Source organism: Salvelinus sp. IW2-2015, linkage group LG9, assembly GCF_002910315.2.
Source record: "Salvelinus sp. IW2-2015 linkage group LG9, ASM291031v2, whole genome shotgun sequence".
Classification (NCBI taxonomy): Eukaryota; Metazoa; Chordata; class Actinopteri; order Salmoniformes; family Salmonidae; genus Salvelinus; species Salvelinus sp. IW2-2015.
Genome location: NC_036849.1, coordinates 4,854,658 through 4,878,947, shown reverse-complemented (window position 1 = coordinate 4,878,947; position 24,290 = coordinate 4,854,658). Strand labels below are relative to the sequence as shown.

The following is a 24,290-nucleotide window of genomic DNA, read 5'->3' as shown; positions in this document are numbered from 1 at the left end:
TGGTTTGTATAAACTACTGTATATATCATATATTGATCATGAGATGAATATTATGCAGACACTGAATGTGTTCCAAATGGCACCGCATTCCCTATATAATGCACTAGTTTTGACCTGAGCCCCTGGGATGCAGTCTCTCTCACCTCTTCCATCCCAGGGAAGTGCTCCAGGAACTGGGACACGTAGGTCATGATGGACTGCTCATCTGGAGGGTTAATGGTCACGTCTGTGGAGATGGAAATGTGGGAATGATAACAGAGGGACTTAAGATCGACTAGTGGTAAATCTTCTCTGATTGTACAACATAATTGTAGCCCAGTCCCAGATCTCTTTATGCTGTCTTGTCAACTGCTATGGCCGTTGTCATGTCAACTATTTTGGCAAGACAACGGCCATAGGAGTTAGCTATACAGCCCTAACAGATCTGGGATCAGGCTAGCATAATTGCCCCTTGTGGCAATGAATAAAGTCTCAATTAATTGAATTGGTTTGAATTTAACTGAATTTAATTGAATAATTTACCCTCTGGTTCCAGTAGTCTGGGTATGCCCAGGCTGTAGTGGGCTGTCCTGAAGGCATCCTCTAGGTTCTCCCTGGCTGTCCTCAGCAGAGCTCTCCTCATGTCCACCAGGCTGGGGTCAATAGACTTAATGACGGCCAGGAAGGCCAGCCCACTGGTCCAGCTCTTCCCAAAGTCCTGCACCGCCACACCATACCTGACAAGACAAGACTCGGCAAGTCAGCAACATCTGACACTAACACTTGAACATGATTGCAGTCAAACTTTCAAAATTGTGTGTATGTATTACCGAATTTTCACAGGTTCATCAAATACCATATCCTATATGTGAGTTTGTCTCTTATGAATTTGACATATGATTGCTGTCTAATCACAACTCACTTCCTGGTGCGTCTCTGGACCCACTGCAGGAGCGTCTTGATGGCTTTCCCATGATCCCTCATGGCGATGGAGCGTGGCCTCTCATCGGAGGGCGTGCTGGAGTGGGAGGTGTCAGAGTCGGAGCTGGTGGGGAGCGAGGAGAGGCTGGAGGACGAGGGGAACTGGCTCTTAATGTTCCCTGTCAGCTCCTTGATCTGAGAGAAGGAGGAAGACTAGGCACTTATTTCATTACTTAATATCTGAGAGAGAGAGAGAGAGGGGAGAGAGAGAGAAAGAGGGGAGAGAGAAGAAAGAGACGGTATAGAGAGAGAGAGATTTTACCTGGAAAAACAGGATAATATTCCAGATGAGTCCGAGAACGATGGAAGAGTTGCCATCGGCGACATCTGCAGCGTCAATACTGACCAGCTTCACCTGTGCAGGTAAACACACCCAGGTAAACAATCCAACCAATCAACAGGATATTTAGACAGTGGTGTGCTGGTGCTCCTCCCAATATGAAAAAAATTGAACCTTCTTCTATAATTTCAGGACGTTTATTAGACACTTCCCTAAATAGGTGATTCATTGGTGATTGGCTGTGATACTCACATTTCTTTCCTCTAGGAAGGTGAGGACCTTTGCGATGTTGTTCAGTCTGAAGATACGATGTGAGGACTGTTTCCATCCATGAAGCTGGAGGAGGACACCGACCATACAACAAACAGCTGGGTGAATTGTTAGCCACCGAAATCGAACTCAAGCACAATCTTTAACACACAACTTCTCCATATCTAGCATAGCCATGGGCTGCCTCCCAAATGGCACCCTATCCCTTACATTGTGCACTACTTTTGACCAGGGCCTATAGGGAATAGGGTGTAATTTGTGACGCAGGCGAATGAATCAACAAAGCATCACTAACATCTGAATACTGTGTGGATGGTGGGATATTGTTGGTGGAAATCTCACCAGCTTGCATCCGGACAGTTCCTCCAGCAAGGCCATGAGTATTCTTCCATCCTGGATATCTCTGAACAGGTCGTTTACCTCCATCGGGGGAGTGCACTGAAGACAGGAGGAGAGGAGAGTTAATCTTTCAACAGACCTGATGATGTTAAAAACACATTTCAGTCTTCCATTGATGATGCTATTGCGCTGCAACAGCTAAAAGTGGGTGTGTCTGATGTCTGACTTAAGTGCACATGTAGCATAAGTAGCGGAGTATAACGACCATTGACATGTCTCTGGTGTTGGTTTTATGCTGGCTGGTAGGACTGCCAATAACTGTCAAAGATGGATCTTATCAGTATAATGAGCAGTCCGTCAAAACAGCTATTGCGTAATAGCTATGACATCAAACCGAACCATGCATGAACCAATCCCTCTACATCTGAACGCTTACTTGAGAGAGGGAGTGAGCAAAACGTTCCATCGAAACCCAGCGGACAAACGTATGATTGTCGATTAGTGGGTCAGAGATTTGATGTAACGCCAGACAGTGGGTCAGAGAAGAGAGGTTCATTGTGTGAGAGAAACAAAGACTTAATCACTATTTGGACTCTCTCTCTCTGTCAGCCTTATGGCTCTGCTCTGTTATCATCTCATCTCTCTGTCGCCTGAAACCTTAGAAGCACAAAACAGCCTTGCCAATGCAAACAATGGTGTAAGGCTAGAGTAGGGAAACTCACTGAATGACTAATGGCAGAGTAGTGTGTGTGTGTGTGTGTGTGTGTGTGTGTGTGTGTGTGTGTGTGTGTGTGTGTGTGTGTGTGTGTGTGTGTCACTTTGTGAGCGAGAGAGAGCGGAGGGGGTGGGGGCTGTCTCTTATACACATCTAGATGTGTATAAGAGACAGGTGTGTGTGTGTGTGTGTGTCACTTTGTGAGCGAGAGAGAGCGGAGGGGGTGGGGGTGAAGGAAGGGAAAGATAAAAAAATATGTAAACAATTTGTGAGCACAAGTGTATGTGTGCTTGAGAGTGGAGGGAACACAGATCGGCTGAGGGTACGTGTAGGTTAGCAGACAAAGAGAACGTATGTGTGGGCCTTTTCACCATAGTTCCTTGGTAATTTGTTCAGGAATGCTATTCAAGTAAATAAAGCAGTTCTTCAAATTACACAACGTAATCTGAGAAGGAGGGGGGAAAAGTACAAAAAAGGCCTATGGCGATTATTCCATGCCAGCATGTCACGAAAATATTTTTGCATCTCAGATTATTCTGGTAATTCTCACATAAAAACTTAATTGGGAGGAAGCATGATATGCCAATTACTTTTGTAACAAACCATTTTTTAACACGATAAAAGGCGCCATGTTAGGCACTCTTCAGACCTATACATGCCCCCTATAAGACCCAATAATCAGGGAACCGTACATGATACAGGCAACACCTTGGTGTCATTATACTCCTAATACTGTGCTCTAAAATATGGAGTATCGCTACATTCTGAAATACAATTTAACACGTTAATTTATTCAACATTAAAACTATTAATATTATTATCTCAAAAGTACCCTTTTTGATTTTGTTCATTTTTAAACATATTCTTTTAAACAATATACTCTACACGTACGTCAAATTTACAGAGTGGGCTCTCTCCTACTTTTAAAGTTATGAGCAATTTTTTGAGCGCCACCAAAACAGTGAATGGGAAAATGGATTTAAAGGGAACTCCCTCTGCTGTGATTTGCTGAATGTGCAATCCTGCAGGAGGGCTGTGATTGGTTAATGATCTATAATGTCAATGTGTATGTATAAAATGGATAATTTCTTCAAAGTACCAGAGAACCCACTCGGGAAATCTGATGTGTTTAAAGACTATATTGTTCCAAATAATATGTCAAAAATAAGCAATCAAATCTAAAGGGGTACTATTGCGATATTAATAATACTATGCTTTGTGTTGAATACATTTATTAGAAATGTTTTATGTCAGAATATAGACATACTCCATATTTAAGAGCACACTGTAAGGACTATAAAGCAGTCCAGATTCTGCGACCACATTTTTTTGGTGCAAAATCTAAAATTACTTACCTGCATATTATGCGAGGGCTTGCAAATTTGACCAATCACCACACTATAAAACAGTCAAATCATCGCAATATTATCACACAAAACTGACCCATCCCCGCAGTATAAAAAGAGGTCTCGCAATTTCAACCAATCACCACCCATTTACCGCATAATATTGGGCTCCCAAGTGGCGCAGCGGTCTAAGGCACTGTATCTCAGTGAAAGAGAGGTCACTACAGTTCCTGGTTTGAATCCAGGCTGTATCACATCCGGCTGTGATTGGGAGTCCCATAGGGCGGCGCACAATTGGCCCAGTGTCGCCCAGGTTTGACTGGGGTAGGCCGTCATTGTAAATAAGAATTTGTTCTTAACTGACTTGCGTAGTTACATTTTTTAAAGTAATATGGTCAAGCCAAATCAAGCCAAATGTCAACAAACCTTTTCCCTCGTCAGTGCAGTTTCACGACAAATTGGACAAAATCATTGCATGTTGCCATGCAAAATGTCAGAATTGCCTCTGCGAAATCCTGGAGGGACTGATAATGACACCAAGATGTTGTCTGTACCATGTACGGTTCACGGATCATAGGGTCTTACAGGAGCCATGTATAGGTCTAAAAAGGGCCTATAGAAATTGCCACTTTCATCACAATTTTCCAAAAAATACAAATGTAATAAAAATGTTAAACGTCCTTCCTCCCAATGAAGATTTTAATGTGAATTGCCAGAACAATCTGTGATACCAGAACTAGTTTTGGGCCATGCTGCCGTGGAATCGCCCTATTACATCTAATCTAGCACTATTTGCATATCAAATCAAATCAAATCAAATTTTATTAGTCACATACACATGGTTAGCAGATGTTAATGCGAGTGTAGCGAAATGCTTGTGCTTCTAGGTTTCCGACAATGCAGTAATAACCAACAAGTAATCTAACCTAACAATCCACAACTACTACCTATACACACACACAAGGTAGGGATAAAGAATATGTACATAAAGATATATGAATGAGTGGTGGTACAGAACGGCATGGCAAGATGCAGTAAATGGTATAGAGAGCGTATATACATAAGAGATGAGTACGTGTGGATGTAAACATAAAGTGGCATAGTTTAAAGTGGCTAGTGTGGACATGTATTACATAAAGATGGCAAGATGCAGTAGATGATATAGAGTACAGTATATACATATGAGATGGGTAATGTAGGGTATGTAAACATTATATTAAGTGGCATTGTTTAAAGTGGCTAGTGGTACATTTTTACATAATTTCCATCAATTCCCATTTTTAAAGTGGCTGGAGTTGAGTCAGTATGTTGGCAGCGGCCGCTAAATGTAGTGGTGGCTGTTTAACAGTCTGATGCGCTTGAGATAGAAGCTGTTTTTCAGTCTCTCGGTCCCTGCTTTGATGCACTGTACTGACCTCGCCTTCGGATGATAGCGGGGTGAACAGGCAGTGGCTTGGGTGGTGTTTGTCCTTGATGATCTTTATGGCCTTCCTGTGACATCGGGTGGTGTAGGTGTCCTGGAGGGCAGGTAGTTTGCCCCCGGTGATGCGTTCTGCAGACCTCACTACCCTCTGGAGAGCTTACGGTTGTGGGCGGAGCAGTTGCCGTACCAGGCGGTGATACAGCCCGACAGGATGCTCTCGATTGTGCATCTGTAGAAGTTTGTGAGTGCTTTGGTGACAAGCCGAATTTCTTCAGCCTCCTGAGGTTGAAGAGGCGCTGCTGCGCCTTCTTCACAACGCTGTCTGTGTGGGTGGACCAATTCAGTTTGTCCGTGATGTGTACACCGAGGAACTTAAAACTTTCCACCTTCTCCACTACTGACCCGTCGATGTGGATAGGGGGGTGCTCCCTCTGCTGTTTCCTGAAGTCCACAATCATCTCCTTTGTTTTGTTGACGTTGAGTGTGAGGTTATTTTCCTGACACCACACTCCGAGGGCCCTCACCTCCTCCCTGTAGGCCGTCTCGTCGTTGTTGGTAATCAAGCCTACCACTGTAGTGTCATCCGCAAACTTGATGATTGAGTTGGAGGCGTGCATGGCCACGCAGTCGTGGGTGAACAGGGAGTACAGGAGAGGGCTCAGAACGCACCCTTGTGGGGCCCAGTGTTGAGGATCAGCGGGGTGGAGATGTTGTTACCTACCCTCACCACCTGGGGGCGCCCGTCAGGAAGTCCAGGACCCAGTTGCACAGGCGGGGTCGAGACCCAGGGTCTCGAGCTTGATGACGAGTTTGGAGGGTACTATGGTGGTTAAATGCTGAGCTGTAATCGATGAACAGCATTCTCACATGGGGATTCCTCTTGTCCAGATGGGTTAGGGCAGTGTGCAGTGTGGTTGCGATTGCGTCGTCTGTGGACCTATTGGGTCGGTAAGCAAATTGGAGGGGTCTAGGGTGTCCGGTAGGGTGGAGGTGATATGGTCCTTGACTAGTCTCTCAAAGCACTTCATGATGACGGAAGTGAGTGCTACGGGGCGGTAGTCGTTTAGCTCAGTTACCTTAGCTTTCTTGGGAACAGGAAACAATGGTGGCCCTCTTGAAGCATGTGGGAACAGCAGACTGGGATAAGGATTGATTGAATATGTCCGTAAACACACCAGCCAGCTGGTCTGCGCATGCTCTGAGGACGCGGCTGGGAATGCCGTCTGGCCTGCAGCCTTGCGAGGGTTAACACGTTTAAATGTTTTACTTCATCCTCGGCTGCAGTGAAGGAGAGCCCGCAGGTTTTGGTAGGGGCCGTGTCAGTGCACTGTATTGTCCTCAAAGCGGGCAAAAAAGTTGTTTAGCCTGTCTGGGAGCAAGACATCCTGCGTCCGCGACGGGGCTGGTTTCTTTTTGTAATCCGTGATTGACTGTAGACCCTGCCACATACCTCTTGTGTCTGAGCTGTTGAATTGCGACTCGATTTTGTCTCTGTACTGGGACTTAGCCTGTTTGATTGCTTGCGGAGAGAATAGCTACACTGTTGTATTCGGTCATGCTTCCGGTACACTTGCCCTGGTTAAAAGCAGTGGTTCGCGCTTTCAGTTTCACGCGAATGCTGCCGTCAATCCACGGTTTTCTGGTTTGGGAATGTTTTAATCGTTGCTGTGGGTACGACATCGTCAATGCACTTCCTAATGAACTCGCTCACCGAATCAGCATATTCGTCTCAATATTGTTGTTGACGCACTCGGAACATATTCCAATCCGCGTGATCGAAGCAGTCTTGAAGCGTGGATTCAGATTGGTCGGACCAGCGTTGAACAGACCTGAGCGCGGGAGCTTGTGTTTGAGTTCTGTTTGTAGGCTGGAATCAACAAAATGGAGTGTGGTCAGCTTTTCCGAAGGGCGGGGGAGGGCTTATATGCGTCGCATTAGATAAAACAATGATCTAGAGGCTTTTCCAGCCTCGGTAGCACAATGAATATGCTGATAGAATTTAGGGAGTTTTTTTTTTAGATAGCCTTGTTAAAATCCCAGCTACGATGAATGCAGCCTCAGGGTGTGTGGTTTCCAGTTTACAAAGAGTCAGATAAAGTTCGTTCAGGGCCATCGATGTGGTCTGCTTGGGGGGAATATATACGGCTGTGATTATGATTGAAGAGAATTCCCTTGGTAGATAATGCGGTCGACATTTGATTGTGAGGAGTTCTAGATCAGTGAACAGAATGACTTGAGTTCCTGTGTGTTTTTATGATGATCACACCCACGTCTCGTTAATCATAAGGCATACCCCCCGCCCCTCTTCTTACCGGAAAGATGTTTGTTTCTGTCGCGCGATGCATGAAGAAACCAGCTGGCTGCACCGACTCCGTTAGCGTCTCTTGAGTTAGCCATGTTTCCGTGAAGCAGAGCACGTTGCAATCCCTGATGTCTCTCTGGAATGCTACCCGTGCTCGGATTTCGTCAACCTTATTGTCAAGAGACTGGACATTGGCGAGTAGTAATGCTAGGGAGTGGAGCGCGATAGTGCCACGTCTCGAAGCCCTGACAAACGGACCGGCCTCGTTGCCCCTTTTTCGGCGTCGCACAGCCGGTCGCCCGGCGGATCAGATCCATGTATTGGGTGGAAGGCAAAACACTAGGCATCCAGTTTCCGGCGAACATAATCATCCTGTAGGACGCATGAAATGAGTTGACGTTAATCGTATATTCAGTAGTTCCTCCCGACTGTATGTAATGAAACCTAAGATTACCTGGGGTACCGATGTAAGAAATAACACATAAAAGAACAAAATACTGCATATTTTCCAAGGAACGCGAAGCGAGGCGGCCATCTCTTTTCGGCGCCACTATTCCCTATATAGTGCACTACTTTTGACCAAAGCCCTTTAGGCACTATATAAGAAAAAGGGTGACATTTGAGATGCAGTCCCACAGTACCACCTGTACAGCATTAAGTGGAGGTAAATCTACTCTGGGGCAGACAGATAGCATCTACACATTCTATCAGATTAGCATTTACCGACAAATGAATGTTTTACACTGTCTCTCTCTGCATTAGCAGTTCCTCTGGCTCCATTTATCATTTATAGGGTAAAGGGAGAAGCTACAACTCGGTTTGTGTGAGGGATAGACTCAAAGTGTTGTCAGAAAAAGGGCAGGAAAATTGAAATGAGAACGCATCGGAAACGTAAAATAACCCAGGTTTAGGAATAGGTCTATACATACTCCAGTTTGTGGTGTTGGGTAAAGATACGCTTATTTTGAGGGATGGATTTTTGGGGGGAACCGTAGCAGGGTTAGGGTCAATTCCATTTCAATTCAGTCAATTCAGGAAGTAAACAAAAAAAAACAAAAAAAATCTCATAGAGCTCTGAGGAAAATTGGAATTTCATTTTCAATTGAAATGGAATTGACCCAAACCCTGATCTGTAGACTGACTTACCTTCTCTAAATGCAGATTCATCCATCGTGTGAACGTCCTCTTCTGAACGACCTCTCTTTCAACTGCAAGAGAAAAGCAACATAGAGGATGTGAATATGGTGGCTGTGAATAAAAGATGGGAATACAGAGAAGAGACCAGCAGCATCAATACTGACTCATGTAAGACAACAGCCTCATCTACTACCAGGTAGCATCCCAAATAGCCCCGTTCCCTATATAGTGCGCTACTTTTGACCAGGGTCCATAGGGCTTTGGTCAAAAGTAGTGTACTACATAGAGAATAGGTTGCAAATTGTGACACAGCCCAGTCGTTAATCAGCAAGACCTCTACCCTGCAGCCATGATCTGTCAACACGCCATAGCAACAAGGGGGTGCACTTAGCGTGCAAACACACACATGCAACCCTCGCATGTGAACCTTTGCATGAACATACAACATCACACATCTACATGCTCACATGCATACACCACACACACACACACACCAATTTATATCCAATCATATATTGTATTGACTTCCATACACAATACGGTGAAGCTATTTGGTGCATCATGGTCATATCTTGCATGCTCACTCCTTGGCTATTATTAAAAATCTCTTAACCTGTGTGTCGTTGTGCATTAAATGTCTCACTGGAGTACCATCCAACAACCTCATGAATATCTTTCCTCATTTCCTAGCCAGAGGAGTGTCATTCTACGCCTGTTTCTCTTAGTGGATCGAAACTTTGGTCCTAGGATGTAAATACGCAGACTGAACACCCAGAGTTGTCTGTATTGCGAAACTGCCGGTCATTATGTGTCTACCTGTCCATTAAAAGACCAGGCTCATCAGTAGGTACGAGTACTCTGGTGGAACATACAGAGAATGTTTCTTCTCCCCTTACTCGCACCCCTCTCCATGCCATCCTGCTGTGGGGCGAGCAATCAAAATCTCTTTGGGTTTCTGACTCTGGGGCCGACGAGAGTTTCATGGACGCCACCCTGGTGTCTGAGCTGGGCATCCCCACTCAGCCGCTCTCCATTCCCATGGACGTTAGAGCACTGAATGGGCGCTCTATAGGCAGGGTCCCCCACAATACTACTCCTATCCACCCGCGTGTGTCTGGGAACCACAGTGAGTCTATACAGTTTATGCTCATCAAGTCTCCTCAGGTTTCCATGGTATTGGGGTTTTCTTGGCTCCAGTGCCACACCTCCTTATCAACTGGACTGCTGGTACTATCATGGGCTGGAGCCCGTTCTGCTATGCCCATTGCCTGAAGTCGGCACAGCCTGCCCTGGGACGTCTTCCTGTGGGCTCGGAAGAAGCTTCGGACCTCTCCGCCGTTTCCGCGGAGTACCAGGACTTCCAGGAGGATTTCAGCAAGGCCCGGGCCACTTCGCTTCCTCTGCATCGACCCTATGACTGCGGGATCGACCTTCTCCTGGGCACTACACCACCCTGGGGACGCCTGTATTCACTGTCAGGTCTGGAGACCAAGGCTATGGAGACATACATCGACGACTCCCTGGCTGCAGGGGGTATCCGTTGTTCTGCCTCCCCGCCGGAGAAGGGTTCTTCTTTGTGGAGAAGAAGGACAAAACCATGCGCACGTGCATCGACTACCGAGGCCTCAATGACATCACGGTTAAGAACCGCTACCCACTACCACTCATCGCCTCGGCTTTCGAGCCGCTCCAGGGGGCCACTACCTCTCTAAGTTGGACCTCTGGAACGTCCACCACCTGGTACGGATACGGGAAGGTGACAAGCGGAAGACAGCCTTCAACACTGCTAGCGGACACTATGAATACCTGGTGATGCCATTCGGTCTGATCAATGCTCCTGCTGTGTTCCAGGTCCTAGTTAATGACATTATCCGCGACATGTTGAACCAGGTCGTGTTCGTCTACCTTGACGACATCCTCGTCTTTTCCCGCTTGGCTCAAGAACACGTTCTCCACGTCCGACAGGTCCTCCAGTGTCTCCTGGAGAACCAGCTTTTTGTCAAACCCAAAAAATGTGAATTCCATCGCTCCACCATCTCCTTCCTTGGATACATCATAGCTGCTGGGAATGTGCAGATGGATCCTGGAAAGGTGAGAGCGGTGGTGGATTGGCCCCAACCCACGTCCAGAGTGCAGCTGCAACGCTTCTTAGGGTTTGCCAATTTCTATCGCCGTTTTATCCGGGGTTACAGCACCCTGGCTTTCCCCCTGTCAGTACTCACCTCCCCAGCTGCTGACCGGGCATTCCTGGACCTTAAGCACCGCTTCACCACAGCTCCCATATTGATCCATCCCGTAAGTTCGTGGTGGAGGTAGACGCGTCGGATGTCGGAATGGGAACCATCCTGTCCGAGCGTTCTGCCCTGGACCTTAAGCTGCATCCCTGCGCCTTCTTCTCCCATCGTCTTAACGCCACGGAGAGGAATCATGATGTGGGGAATCGAGAACTACTCGCAGTGAAGATGGCATTGGAGGAGTGGAGACACTGGTTAGAGGGGGCGGAACTTCCATATATAATGTGGACGGACCACAAGAACCTGGAATATCTCCGCACCGCCAAGCGTCTCAACTCCAGGCAAGCTCAATGGGCCCTGTTGTTCACCCGGTTTAACTTCACCATCTCCTACCGCCCAGGATCTAAGAATGTTAAGCCAGACGCGCTTTCACGCCACTATAGCCCCGCATCTACACCCTCGGACCCCGAGACCATCCTTCCTACGTTGTGCCTGGTGGCTACCCTCGTCTGGAGAATAGAACCAGGTCCGTGAGGCGCAGCATTCCCAGCCGGACCCTGGAGGGGTTCTGGCTAACCGGATGTTTGTCCCAGACACTGCCTGTACTGTCTGTACTCAGAACAAGACTCCTCGGCATGCTCCGTCTTGCCTCCTTCAACCTCTTCCTGTCCCTCACCTGCCTTGGTCACATATATCCCTGGACTTAGTCACTGGTCTCCCTTCATCTGATGGCAGCACCACTATCCTCACAGTGATGGACAGGTTTTCCAAAACTGCCCATTTCATTCCCCTCCCCAAGCTACCTTCTGCCAAGGGGCCGGCCCAGCTCTTGGTGCAGCACGTCTTACGGATCCATGGACATCCGGTGGACATGGTCTTTGACCGGGGTCCTCAGTTTTCGTCCCGGTTCTGGAAGGCGTTCTGCACACTCATTGGGTCGTCGGCCAGTCTGTCCTCCAGGTTTCATCCTCAATCCACCGGCCAGTCGGAGCGTGCCAATCAGGACCTGGAGACGACTCTTTGGTGCCTCGTCTCGGCCAACCCCACCACCTGGAGCCAGCAATTTGTGTGGGTGGATTATGCCCGGAACACCCTTCCCTGCTCGACCACTGGGCTCTCAACTCACGGAGCACTCGAAGGGCATCAGCCCCCACTCTACCCGGAGATAGAGGAAAAGGTCTACATACCCTCGACCCAGATGTTCGTCTGCCGCTGTCGGCGTACCTGGAAGAGAGCTTGGTCCGCTCTTCTCCAAACCACCTCCAGGTATCGTTGACAGGCGGACCGCCATCGGACGCCGGCTCCCCGCTATTGTCTTGGGCAGAGGGTATGGCTGTCAACTCGGGATCTGCCCCTCTGGGTAGAGTCCCACAAACTTTCCCCTCGTTTTATCGGACCTTTCCCCATCTACAAGATCCTTAGCCCCTCTGGTGTTTGTCTTCTGTTGCCCCACACCCTCCGTATACATCCCACGTTTTATGTATCAAGGATTAAACCTCTGTCTCACAGCCCTCTGTCTCCACTTTCCAGGCCCACCCCTTCCCCCCGTCTCATCGATGGCCATCCGGCATACACAGTGAGCCGTCTCCTGAGTGTTCGACCTCGGAGCAGGGGATTCCATGTTTGATTGGGAGGGTTATGGTCCAGAGGAATGCTCGGTCCCCGCTAGGAACATCCTGGACCCAGCCCTCATAGCTGAATTCCACCGCCGGCACCCCGGTCAACCAGGTACGTGCACCCCGGTCAACACTGGTCGAACTGTCTGCATCTGGGTCTTATCCTGAGGTCTGATAGATATAGGGAAAAGACAGACAGCCATACTGTGAGTAGAAATTAAACAAAATGAGAGACAATCAATAATGTCCCAACCTGATCCCAGATCTGTTTGTGCTCTTGCCTACTCCATTGTCAAACCAAACATGACAATTACATAAGGAGTTGGCAAGAGAGCAGAAACAGACTGGCAACCAGGCTAATAAAATGCCCTATTAAGAAGAAAATTGCCAGCAGCAATGAAATCGTCATCCTTATTCATTCTCGAAATACCATTCGTGTTCATGACAACCTCATTTGCCATGAACAGCCACCAGGCAATTCTCAGTATGGGGTCATCTCTTCATTCCTCTGGTGTGTGTTTGTTCTAAAATGAGGCATTTACTCACAGATGTAGGAGTTCCTTCACCCCATTCAGCAAAACACAAACAGCTGACTCCAGCTGAGACACAGAAGTACTGCTAGTCCTCATATCCAAACAAAGTGTCATCTGAGTTTGGACACTGTTCTTTGCCTCTCTCTCTCTCTCTCTCGCTCTCTCTCTCTCTCTCACACTCACTCACTCACTCACTCACAGCTGAGTGCTCAAACCTGTCACCCAGCTCCTGGCCCAGACCAGAGCAGCTAGGCTCTTTGTGTCTTTATGGTTGCTGGCTGGTTGCTAGCGCTGGGAAATGGCCCCCTCATTATAGCGACATGCCCTATACACACACAGACGGGCACAACAACAGACACACAGCCACACCTACACATAAACTTAGACACACACAGAGACACTCCACACACACTATCAGGCAGAGACATGCAGACACAGAAAAAAAGTGACAACACACAGAGAAGTAAAAGCAGGCTCTTGCTCTTGCTCTGAGAAAGAGCTTCAGCCAGGAGAGAAACCCAAGAGATGAACAATGTACTCTCCATGTATTTCTGTTTGTAGTATCACACTACGCTTATAAGACAATAGACAATCATCATAAACTAATGTTTACATTCTATGAGACTGTTCTATTCTATTGTATCCTCTTTGTTCATAGTCTATGAAAATGTTGAGATGCCTCATAAGTCCTCAACTGGCATCTTCATTAAATATTACTCGCAAAACACCCGTCTCAACGTCAACAGTGAATAGGCGACTCCGGGATGCTGGCCTTCTAGGCAGAGTTGCAAAGAAAAAAACTTATCTCAGACTGGCCAATAAAAAGAAAAGATTAAAAGGGGCAAAAGAACACAGACACTGGACAGAGGAATTCTGCCTAGAAGGCCAGCATCCCGGAGTCACCTCTTCACTGTTGACATTAAGACTGGTGTTTTGCGGGTACTATTTAATGAAGATGCCAGTTGAGGACTTGTGAGGCATTTGTTTCTCAAACTAGACACTCTAATGTACTTGTCCTCTTGCTCAGTTGTGCACCGGGGCCTCCCCACTCCTCTTTCTATTCTGGTTAGAGCCAGTTTGCGCTGTTCTGTGAAGGGAGTAGTACACAGTGTTGTATGAGATCTTCAGTTCCTTGGCAATTTCTCGCATGGAATAGCCTTCATTTCTCAGAACAAGAATAGACTGATGAGTTTCAGAAGAAAGTTATTTGTTTCTGGCCATTTTGAGCCTGTAATCGAACCCACAAATGCTGATGCTCTAGATACTCAACTAGTCTAAAGAAGGCCAGTTTTATTGCTTCTTTAATCAGAACAACAGTTTTCAGCTGTGCTAACATAATTGCAAAAGGGTTTTCTAATGATCAATTAGCTTTTTAAAATGATAAGCTTGGATTAGCTAACACAACGTGCCATTGGAACTCAGGAGTGATGGTTGCTGATAATGGGCCTCTGTACGCCTATGTAGATATTCCATTAAAAATCTGCCGTTTCCAGCTACAATAGTCATTTACAACATTAACAATGTCTACACTGTATTTCTGATCAATTAGATTTTATTTTAAATGGACAAAAAATGTGCTTTTCTTTCAAAAACAAGGACATTTCTAAGTGACCCCAAACTTTTGAACGGTCGTGTACATGACATGTACACCTTCCCTGTGATGAGGATAGTCATCTCTGTAGTCAATTAGCCAATGTGAGAAAATGCCCACGTCATGAAAGGCTAGTTAAATAAAACACACCAAAACATCTGAAAACCCAACTGCCCCACTGGACATATTAATAACCGTGGCCATCCATAACTGTTGATCTAATTTTCCAGGTACATTATCCAAAACGCTGCATTGGTTTCTCTTTGGAATAACAGAGCCTGGGCCAAATAGGAAGGTGCACGTATCGTCAGATCTGAGGGCTCTACAGAGAGACTTACTATGGCACGCTGCATCCGGACCCACTCAGATACCTCAGTCTGTTGGAGTGTGTGTGTTGCTGTGAATGTGTACCATTGTGCGCTGGCGGTGATTTATAGCATGTGTGTGGCTGTGCGCCTAGAATTCCTAACCAGACCGTTCGTTTATTTTTCCGTCCCCACAAATGTGTGGATAGCACAGTGCTGAATAAAGGGAATGACACCTAACGTCTTGGCAATGAGAGACAGGCCTACATGGAAAAGAATGATCCCTCTTTTTTTCTTTCTCTCTCTCGCTCGCTCGCTCTCTGTCACAGCGGTGTGTCCGATTCAGATTCCTACGACACAAAAGGTTACACTTCTTGAATACTAACAAGTCCGGGGGAGTGTGGACTCGGCTGGTTGAAACATTGCCTGTTAGGGACAGTCTGGGGACAATCTGTCAAAAGGCTTGTATAATCAGGCCCTATTCTCCAGGGAATCTGTCTGTTAGCCCACCAACATGTGTCAACTCCAGATGTCTTCCATTCAATGAAAGCCTCCAACAGTCCACAGGCAAATATGGACACTGCCTTCCAAGAGCCATGTGTTCAGGAGCCCCTGACATTTGAACTCAGGGGTGGAAATGTTGTTTCTTCTCCCACCACACCGTACTGTGAGATAGCGCCGTAAAGCCAGAGCGTGGATTTAGTAAGTCAGTCTAGTGTTGAGGTCAGGTTCTGTACTGGGAACAATGCAGGATGCTGAGCCGAAGCTTTATCCCCCTGAAAGAGCAGCGTTAGAGTCAGCTCCGGTGAGGTGTTTTCTATTATAGACACAGTACAACACAGTAGTTTACATTTCCTGGAAAGCCTTGATGAGGTCTGTCCTTAGAACAGCAGTCACCTGGAAGGTCCCCATTCTAGTATGGTAAGGGATGGGGGGTGTGTTATTAAAATATGACCTATATTTGACTGAGAACACGTTCTTTTTTACAGCAGCAACCTGGGGAATAGTTACAGGGGAGAAGAGAGGGGATGAATGAGCCAATTGGAAGCTGGGGATGATTAGGTGGCCATGATGGTATGGGCCTGATTGGGAATGTATCCGGGACATCGGGGGTTAACGCCCGTACTCTTGCGATTAAGTGCCATGGGTTCTTTAGTGACCACAGAGAGTCCAACTCGAACCTTAATCCATAGACTAGCACTAGTGTATGTGAACGCAATGTTGTCAGAGGTCGGGTTTTGGTTTTCCCTCTCTGTCTCAGAAGGTAAGAGCACAATGAATAGGATACATACCGTATACGTGGATGACGTCACATCCTGAGTAACACAGGTGAATGCAGAGCGGTGTCATTATTTCAGCTCTCTTGGCTGCACTGCCATTAAAGATGAGGTCATTCTCTGTGTGGAAATAAGGCCACACTGACTGACAGGAGGGATACATCCAAAATGGCACCCTATTCCCTAAATAGTGCACTATTTTTCATCTGTAGAAAGTAGTGCACTATGTAGGGAATAATGTGCCATTTGGGACACTGCCAAGGACCGGTACCTCTTGTCTGACTGGCATGTTGAACACAAGCTTACTGTGAATGTTGACGTGTCAATGTGTACAGTGTGACAAGCATTTCTCTATGCACTCTATCTTTCCTAATCTTATCTGGGCTATTGTTAGTTTCGAAGGCAGACCAAACATTACTACATATTACTGCTGTTGCCGTTGATACTCATTTCTATTGTTAGGATTGATCGGATTTAACTCGGTATCGAGGAGAAACTGAACCAACACTTTCTAGAGAAGCAGAGACAATCATATGATTGCAATCTAATAATCCTATATTATCATATAACGCAATGGGATATAGTAAGTTGTCAACCAGACGTACATATTCTGTTCTATAACCCCTTTCCCTCTCTTTTGTCTCAGTGTGTTGGCACTGGCTCTAGACAAAATCCCAGACTCGGTGGGAGCAGTGAGGCCCTTCTCATTTGCTTGCCATGCAAAGAGTGGGGGAGCAAGTCTGAGACTCCTCAACCATGTGGTAGAGAAAGCCTTTAACTGGGATATGAATTATCTGATTAACATTACAACAGCGTCCCAAATGGCACACTATTCCATATATAACGCACTACTTTTTACCGGGGCCCGTAGGCCTCTAGTCAAAAGTAGTGCACTATGCAGGAAATAGGGTGCCATTTGGTACACGGTCATAATGTTACTCTTTTATACCATCTCAGAGAGTCGAACAGAGAAGGGACAACCCTGTAGGACTGAACAAATATCATTAGGAGGCAATTAACTCAGTGCTTTTATTGAACACAGATCTGTACATGCTAGATGTGTATAATGACACTGACACAGATCTGTATATACTAGCTGTGTGCTGATAAAGGCACTTCTAGGCTTTTTAGTTCGTGTCTCTTTGCAGTGTAAATTCACCTACTGTTCATGTGATTATCCACTCATTTAAAAGAACAAACAGTAGATGTGAGAGCTGAGAGTCGACCAAACTCTGCATCAGCATTCTGGATGTAAACACATCAAACTAATCTGCAGATATTCAGTAGGGAAGTGTGCAAAAACAAGTGTAAGAGACTAAGGACTGGGATTCAATCCGATCGCGCTTTGTCGGCGATGCAGCTTTGTTCCCGCATTCATGGTAAACGCTGCATATGATGGCTAAACCGGAGGTTAACTCTAAATGGTGCATTGTCGACAAAGTGCGATCGGATTGAATCCTGGCCTAAGAGAAAAGTATCTGATCCAATACTGACATCCTTTTTCAGCAACATAACTCCCTTCACTGACCATTGGAGTCTGTTCAATAGATACACCAACAACACCACCAACAAAGTGCACCATATGACAAACAGTCCCATTCCTCCATCTGAGAGTAATTACCACTAATAAACAAAACAAAGTCTGATTGGGGGCAATTCTGTGGGCGATCCTGTGGGCAGCTAGCGCCTCTCCAGAGTTCCGCCTCACTGCCAGCCAATTAGAGGCTGTGAAGACAAGGAGGAAAAACACGGGGAGGGGGGGGTACAGGAATCTTCCTCCCTGGGTAACAGAATGTCTCCAGATGTCCTGGGGTGCGTCTCAAACCAAATGGCACCCTATTCCCTATATAGTGCACTGCATTTGGCCAGAGCCCTATGGGGGCATAGGGTGAATAGGGTGCCATTTCGGAAGAAGCCATGGTTGACTGCCTGCCTGGCACCACCTCCTACGCACCTCAGAACAGTCGGAAGGAACAGAAAGTGCAGAATCCGTTTGAAAGTAGGTGAGAAAGATTAAATAAATGTGATGGATAAATCAACAGAAAGAAGGATGAAATTAAATACGCTGTGTACCGGGTTCATGGGTACCGGGTTCACCCTCCCTCAATATATCCCTGCTGTTGATTCATGTTGCTTTGCATTAAGATAAGGTCCCCTCTGGGGAAAAACAGGTTGAATCAACGTTGTTTCCACATCGTTTCAACAACACAAATTCAATGTGATGACGTTGAAACAACATGGACAACTGATTGGATTTGCAAAAAGCCATCAACGTAAGGGGATTTCGTATTTTTCTTCACCCAACTTTCACCCTAAATCCAATGAGACGGTGAAATATTTTGTTGATTTCAAATGTAAAACTACAAGACGAACTGACGTCTGTGCCCGGCGTGTTGGTTCGGATTCACCACATTACTGCCGTTGCGTTCTGCACCGTGTAGAGTAACAATACAACTGTGCTGAACAAAGTGGAGCTCATCTTATATTAAAATATTAAAACTAAAACTGCCATGATAGGGGATTCCCTAAAGACACTGCTGCTGGTGTCTTACTCTTAACCAAAGGGGTTATATAACTAGAAGAGTTGCTGGGGTGTATAATATCTCTTTTCTTTAGTTCACATTTTAGAGTGCCTTTCCTTGTTCTATACAGGCCTCACCATCCACGTCTAATTGAAAAATGACTTTGTCTTATTCTACATGTTTGGGATTAGCCAATATAGATGCAGCGTGTGTATTTTCCTGTAAGAAGATAATGGGACACAAATAACTATTCCCAACAGCGTATATGATTACAATAGAAACAGTCCAGTGTCATAAAAAAATACCTCAGCTCACACCTTAAAAGGGGCCATCTGGGATTCGAAAAACAACAAAGCGGTCACTCGAGTCAATGGCTATAAAGCATTCATTTAAAAGTCCAAAAATGGATGTACTGTACCAATCCCGGATGGCCCCTTTAGAAGAAATGGTTGCAGACATTTTTGATGAAGCACACTTATGTAACCGAACATGACTCAAGAGGAAGTGTTCATTTGTTGCCTGCATGCCTCCACTGGGGGAAATTAGCAGAAACAGAACAGAAGAAGAACATTTCGATTCTTTCCAAGCGTGATTCAACATTATTTGACAGGTAACCAATAGTTCAGACAGAGGTTTGTGAAATCAATTTCCTTATCTATCCTTCTAGAAGTGTTGTTACTCTCTCACACACACGCACACAGACACAGACTGTACACATTCATGTGCACATGCATAGGCTACACAAAAAAAATCCAGGGATGTGATCTTGCAGGCCAGTTTCTGCATATACTGTGAATTAATGCTGCCTTGACAGCCAGGAAATCAACATTTAGCCTACTTAATCTGAAGAATAACTACATCTTCTGAACTACAATCACTAATACAGCAGACAAATCAGCAGTAAGTGTGGGATACATTCATTGTGATTCTTGGTGCAGATTCATTGTCACAGAGCCCAGATCAATCAGGTTCTTTTTTGGTCCTATTCAACTCAGCCATTCACACCATTATAAAAGGAGAGAGGGGTGTAGTGATTAGACATCACCAATTATTAGCTGGGTGAGACAGAGACCTGTGAACCTGAACTATACCTGAACTAAAAAGTGTGTTCACTCCTTCCTTCACCTTATCTAGTATTTGCTTATGTTTCACAATCACTCTACATACCAGAAAGGCATGCGTTCTTCCTTGAGGTAGCTGGTCCAACATGGTTGAATAGCTGAAAGCATGGGTCCACTACTTTTGAAGTACAGACCTGTAGCTTATTAAACTCCATAGCCCAAGGATTCATTCTAAGACCCCACCCCCCTCCCACCCAACAGAACTACAGGTTTGCATGGCATTTTAAGGGAATTGCATTTACATTACTAAACATATTCTGTAGTTGAAGGTCATTCCTGACAGGAAAGGAAGGGCCAGTTATAATGTGGGTTAAGTGAGTTTTGTCGGTGTCTCAAAAGGCACCGTATTCCCCTATGTAGTGCACCATCTACTAGGGTGCCATTTGGGACACAGCCTCTGTTCAAACCTTACCTAAATGCGAGTGCCGGGAATCCAACATGGACAATACCGGGAAACCAAAACACTCTCACGGAAGCATTTCCATATGCAAACAATTCCAGGATTTTGTATTGCATCTAAATGTGACTCCCATTTGGGACTCAGCCAGTGTGTTTGTGAGGTCAAAGCTACACACCCCCAAAAAATGGTTCTAAATATTGTAGTACCAGATAAGGGTTCTTTGGCTTGTTGTTACCATAGCGAAACCTTTTTTGGTGCTATATTGAACCCTTTTTTGAAGGATCTGTAAAGAACCATGCTCATAAGGTTCTAAGTGGTACCTGTATGGCGCTATAAAGAACCCTTTCCTAAGGGTCTATAAAGAAACACCAAAAAAGGGTTCCACTATGGATACAACCCTTTTTGGGGCTATGTAGAATCCTTTTTTATAGAACCTATTCTGGTCAGCCATATTATATTGTAAAATTCCGTAGCTGTTATTATTGTGTTAATTGACTAGTTGAATCAGGTGTGGCAGCTCTGGAACAGCTGGGGGTCCCTGAGGAGAGAGCCACTGACTGATTTAGTCAACCGTTCTCAATTGACACAAGCCCATACATGAGTCTTGCACAAGACTTACTACGTAACGGCATACCACAACACATTAGAAAAACTGGAATGACACTCTCACTCACAGTTTCACAATAAGAGCCGTGCGCAAACCATTTGAATTATCACTAATAGAAAAAAAAAAAAATTGTGAACTGTAAAGGACCATTGAAGAGCTCAAAGGGTCCTTTGAGTCATTATGGTCCCACATAGAACCATCACATTTCCCAAAGAACTCTTGAGGAACCCACATTTTTTTGTGTGTAATTTATTTGAAGTGCAGGTAGGTTCCTTTTACAGAGATCAGGGTTAAAAGTGTGGGCTCTACCTCTCCATGCTTTGGGTGACGACAGAAAGACTTCCAAGGAGAACAGAGACAGAAAGACACGTAAATGGCAACAATGTGCTGATTGATTCTTCAAATCACAGAGGTCTTTTTTGACAGTGGCATTATCTTGAAGAACAAGATGATTGTTCTCAAAGACGATTGAGTTACAGAAAATGTTAGCCACACTGGCAATTGAATAGTTTGAGAAGATAAAGAAAAGACGTGCTGATGTCACAGGCTCATCTTCCTCATTCCAAACAGACGAAATATCTAAACAAGATAAAGTACAGTCACAAAGATGCAAAAGACAAGCTTCCACAAAACTAGACCAAAAATATACAAATCTAGTCCGCATTTTGAACAAAAACCAACGTAGCCTATGCTTATTGTACGCACTGTGCTGTTTGCTCATGTACAGATCAGTTAGATAGGGTGAATTTGGGTACAAATGTTAAATATATACAGTACCAGTCAAAAGTTTGGACACACCTACTCATTCAAGGGTTTTTCTTTATTTTGACTATTTTCTACATTGTAGATTAATAGTGAAGACATTTAAATTAACGGGTGTGCCTTCTTAAAAGTTAATTTGTGGATATTCTTTCCTTCTTAATGCACTTGAGACAATCAGTTGTGTTGTGACAAGGTAGGGTTGGTATACAGAAGATGGCCCTATTTGGTAAAAGAGTCCATATTATGTCAAGAACAGCTCAAATAAGTAGAGAAACAGCAGTCCATCATTACTTTAACACATGAAGGTCGGTCAGTGATGTACTGGGCCGTACGCACTATCCTCTGTAGCGCCTTGCGGTCGGATGCCAAGCAGTTGCCATACCAAGCGGTGGTGCAGCAAGTCAAGATGCTCTCAATGGTGCAGCTCTATAACTTTTTGAGGATCTGAGTTCAAATCAGATCATATGCAAGGAGAGCATAACTTGGTGAAAAGAAGAAGGAATGAAAAAGAGCCTTCGTGTGTTGGTTTTTCTTTCCTCCGATCGTACCTACTCACTAGCTAGGTTTCCATGCAATTAGCGACAGACTTTCATGCAAAAAAAAAAATACATCTGCATAAAAACAATATGCGCATTTTCCCATCAGAGATGTGTTTCCATCAAATTGAATAGTTTGGGATAAAAGACTGTGTGATGACGTAGTGTACAAAAAAATTTAATGAACGGTTAAACCCCCCCCCCCCGCCCAATTACAAATACAAGTTAAATGGGTTTCCATCGCATTTTCAACTCTACTGATGGTTTTCTTACAAAAAAAGGTTGTGTTATATAGCGATACCACTCTGGTATTGGCATGTGTGCTGTAGCCAACAGCTCACAGATACAGTGCGGGTACAGCCTACATGATGAGATTCTTTGTCGCGTCTACTCCAGCTCCTCCTCTCCGGCGTTCGACGTCGCCGGTTTACTAACCGCCAATCCTGGGAACCATCATTACACGCACCTGGCATTCATCATTACACATACCTGCGCTTCATCATTAGGCACACCTGGACTCTATTACCTCACTCATTACCACCCCTTTATCTGGCACTCCCTTAGGTTCTTTCCCCAGGCAGTACTGTTTCTGTTGTTCATGTCTAGACACTACTCCTACATTGTATCGTTCCATGTTACTTGTTATATTAATTAAACTTACCACCTGCATCTGCTTCTCGACTCCGAGCGTCTATGTTACATTATTATAGACAAAAGAGAGATATTGTTTTTATTTGTCAAACGGCAGACAAGCATCAATGATCATGCCACCAGAATAAGACCACCGATATTTATTGCAAAGGAGTATCAAGCTCATCACCTGGGACTTTCACCACCCTGTGAAGTTCATCATAAACTATTTAATCTGTACCCTAATAAATTGCAAGCTTTCCTCACGAGTCATAGTGGGAGGACCACACAACATGCGTAAAAGCATTTCCATTGACATTTCTTGAATAATACATTTTACCGACACAAAAAGATCCCATCTTGTCTAGCGTATTTTGTTTTGTCGACAGTTTCCATCCGCCCTGTCATTACATTTTTTCCCCCACATGTACTTTACTCGCATAAAAAGGTTGGATAGAAACCTGGTTCCTGATTACCTTACCCTGACAGCTACAGGTCAACCTGAGAACAACAATCATTGCTATTTATAAAAACAGAGCTGTAGGCAGAGAGAGCACAGCCCTGCTTTGTCATCATCACTGCAATCCATGAGAGTTACACAACATATTCAAAGTTCTGTTGGACCGTTTCTTTCTTCAGCCCATTGGTAGAAACACCTGCGTCTAATAAAACTGGCACTTATACAGACCTCAGACAAAGAGTAGAGTGAACTCACCCCGTGTACGTCACTCTCTCTCTCCACAGGTTTATTTGACAATGTAACCGTTGACCTTTTAAAAGGCGCCATGGTATTTTTAGAGTGGAAAATGGGCCTCCTACAAAAGGAGTACTTTTTGAAGCATAAACCGTAACTTTAGACTTTTCATCACTCAAGATAAAATAAGAACAATTGACTTGGACCGACCATCATCCTGAAACTGTTGGTCTAGCCATAGCAATATCTCTGCCCATTAGGAAACCACCGCTATGAGGACAGTGTTCTCCACATCATACTTGCTTCTTCAAAGATACAGACACCATTCAGTTGAGTTTATTCAGTATTCAGTTCACAATAACATTGTTCCCCTTCCTGCAAGTCACTGAGACTTTGCAATAGTGATGCAATCGTCCATATTTGATACACTCCACATTCACTGTCTGGCTGCTACAGCAACAGTATGCTCCTGAACCTCTGTACTACACACACATGCGCTAGGGCCGGGACGATAAACAGTATTGCAATATCTTTTCCATGGCAAAAATGACAACACGAAGCAGATCTAACTCTTTGGTCCTTTTAAAAAACCTTCTGTATGTAAAATATTGTGTGCTATAGTTGGAAAATGAATCAATGTGAATTCGCTTCGTGTTTTGTTTTGTTTCATTGCCACGAAACTAACGAGTA

The 24,290-nt window shown here is 45.1% G+C and overlaps 1 protein-coding gene across 1 annotated transcript in view; it reads right to left on the bottom strand.

Annotated features, from left to right (window-relative positions):
- Positions 1-24,290, bottom strand: part of LOC111968470 (calmin) — a 48,523-nt gene that overhangs the window by 13,044 nt on the left and 11,189 nt on the right. The window contains exons 2-8 of the mRNA XM_023994054.2: positions 8,782-8,843; positions 1,853-1,948; positions 1,493-1,576; positions 1,223-1,315; positions 902-1,095; positions 523-716; positions 144-226 (exon numbers count right to left, since the gene is read on the bottom strand). Coding sequence (XP_023849822.1) covers positions 144-226; positions 523-716; positions 902-1,095; positions 1,223-1,315; positions 1,493-1,576; positions 1,853-1,948; positions 8,782-8,843 — 806 coding nt within the window. The remainder of the gene's footprint in view (positions 1-143; positions 227-522; positions 717-901; positions 1,096-1,222; positions 1,316-1,492; positions 1,577-1,852; positions 1,949-8,781; positions 8,844-24,290) is intronic.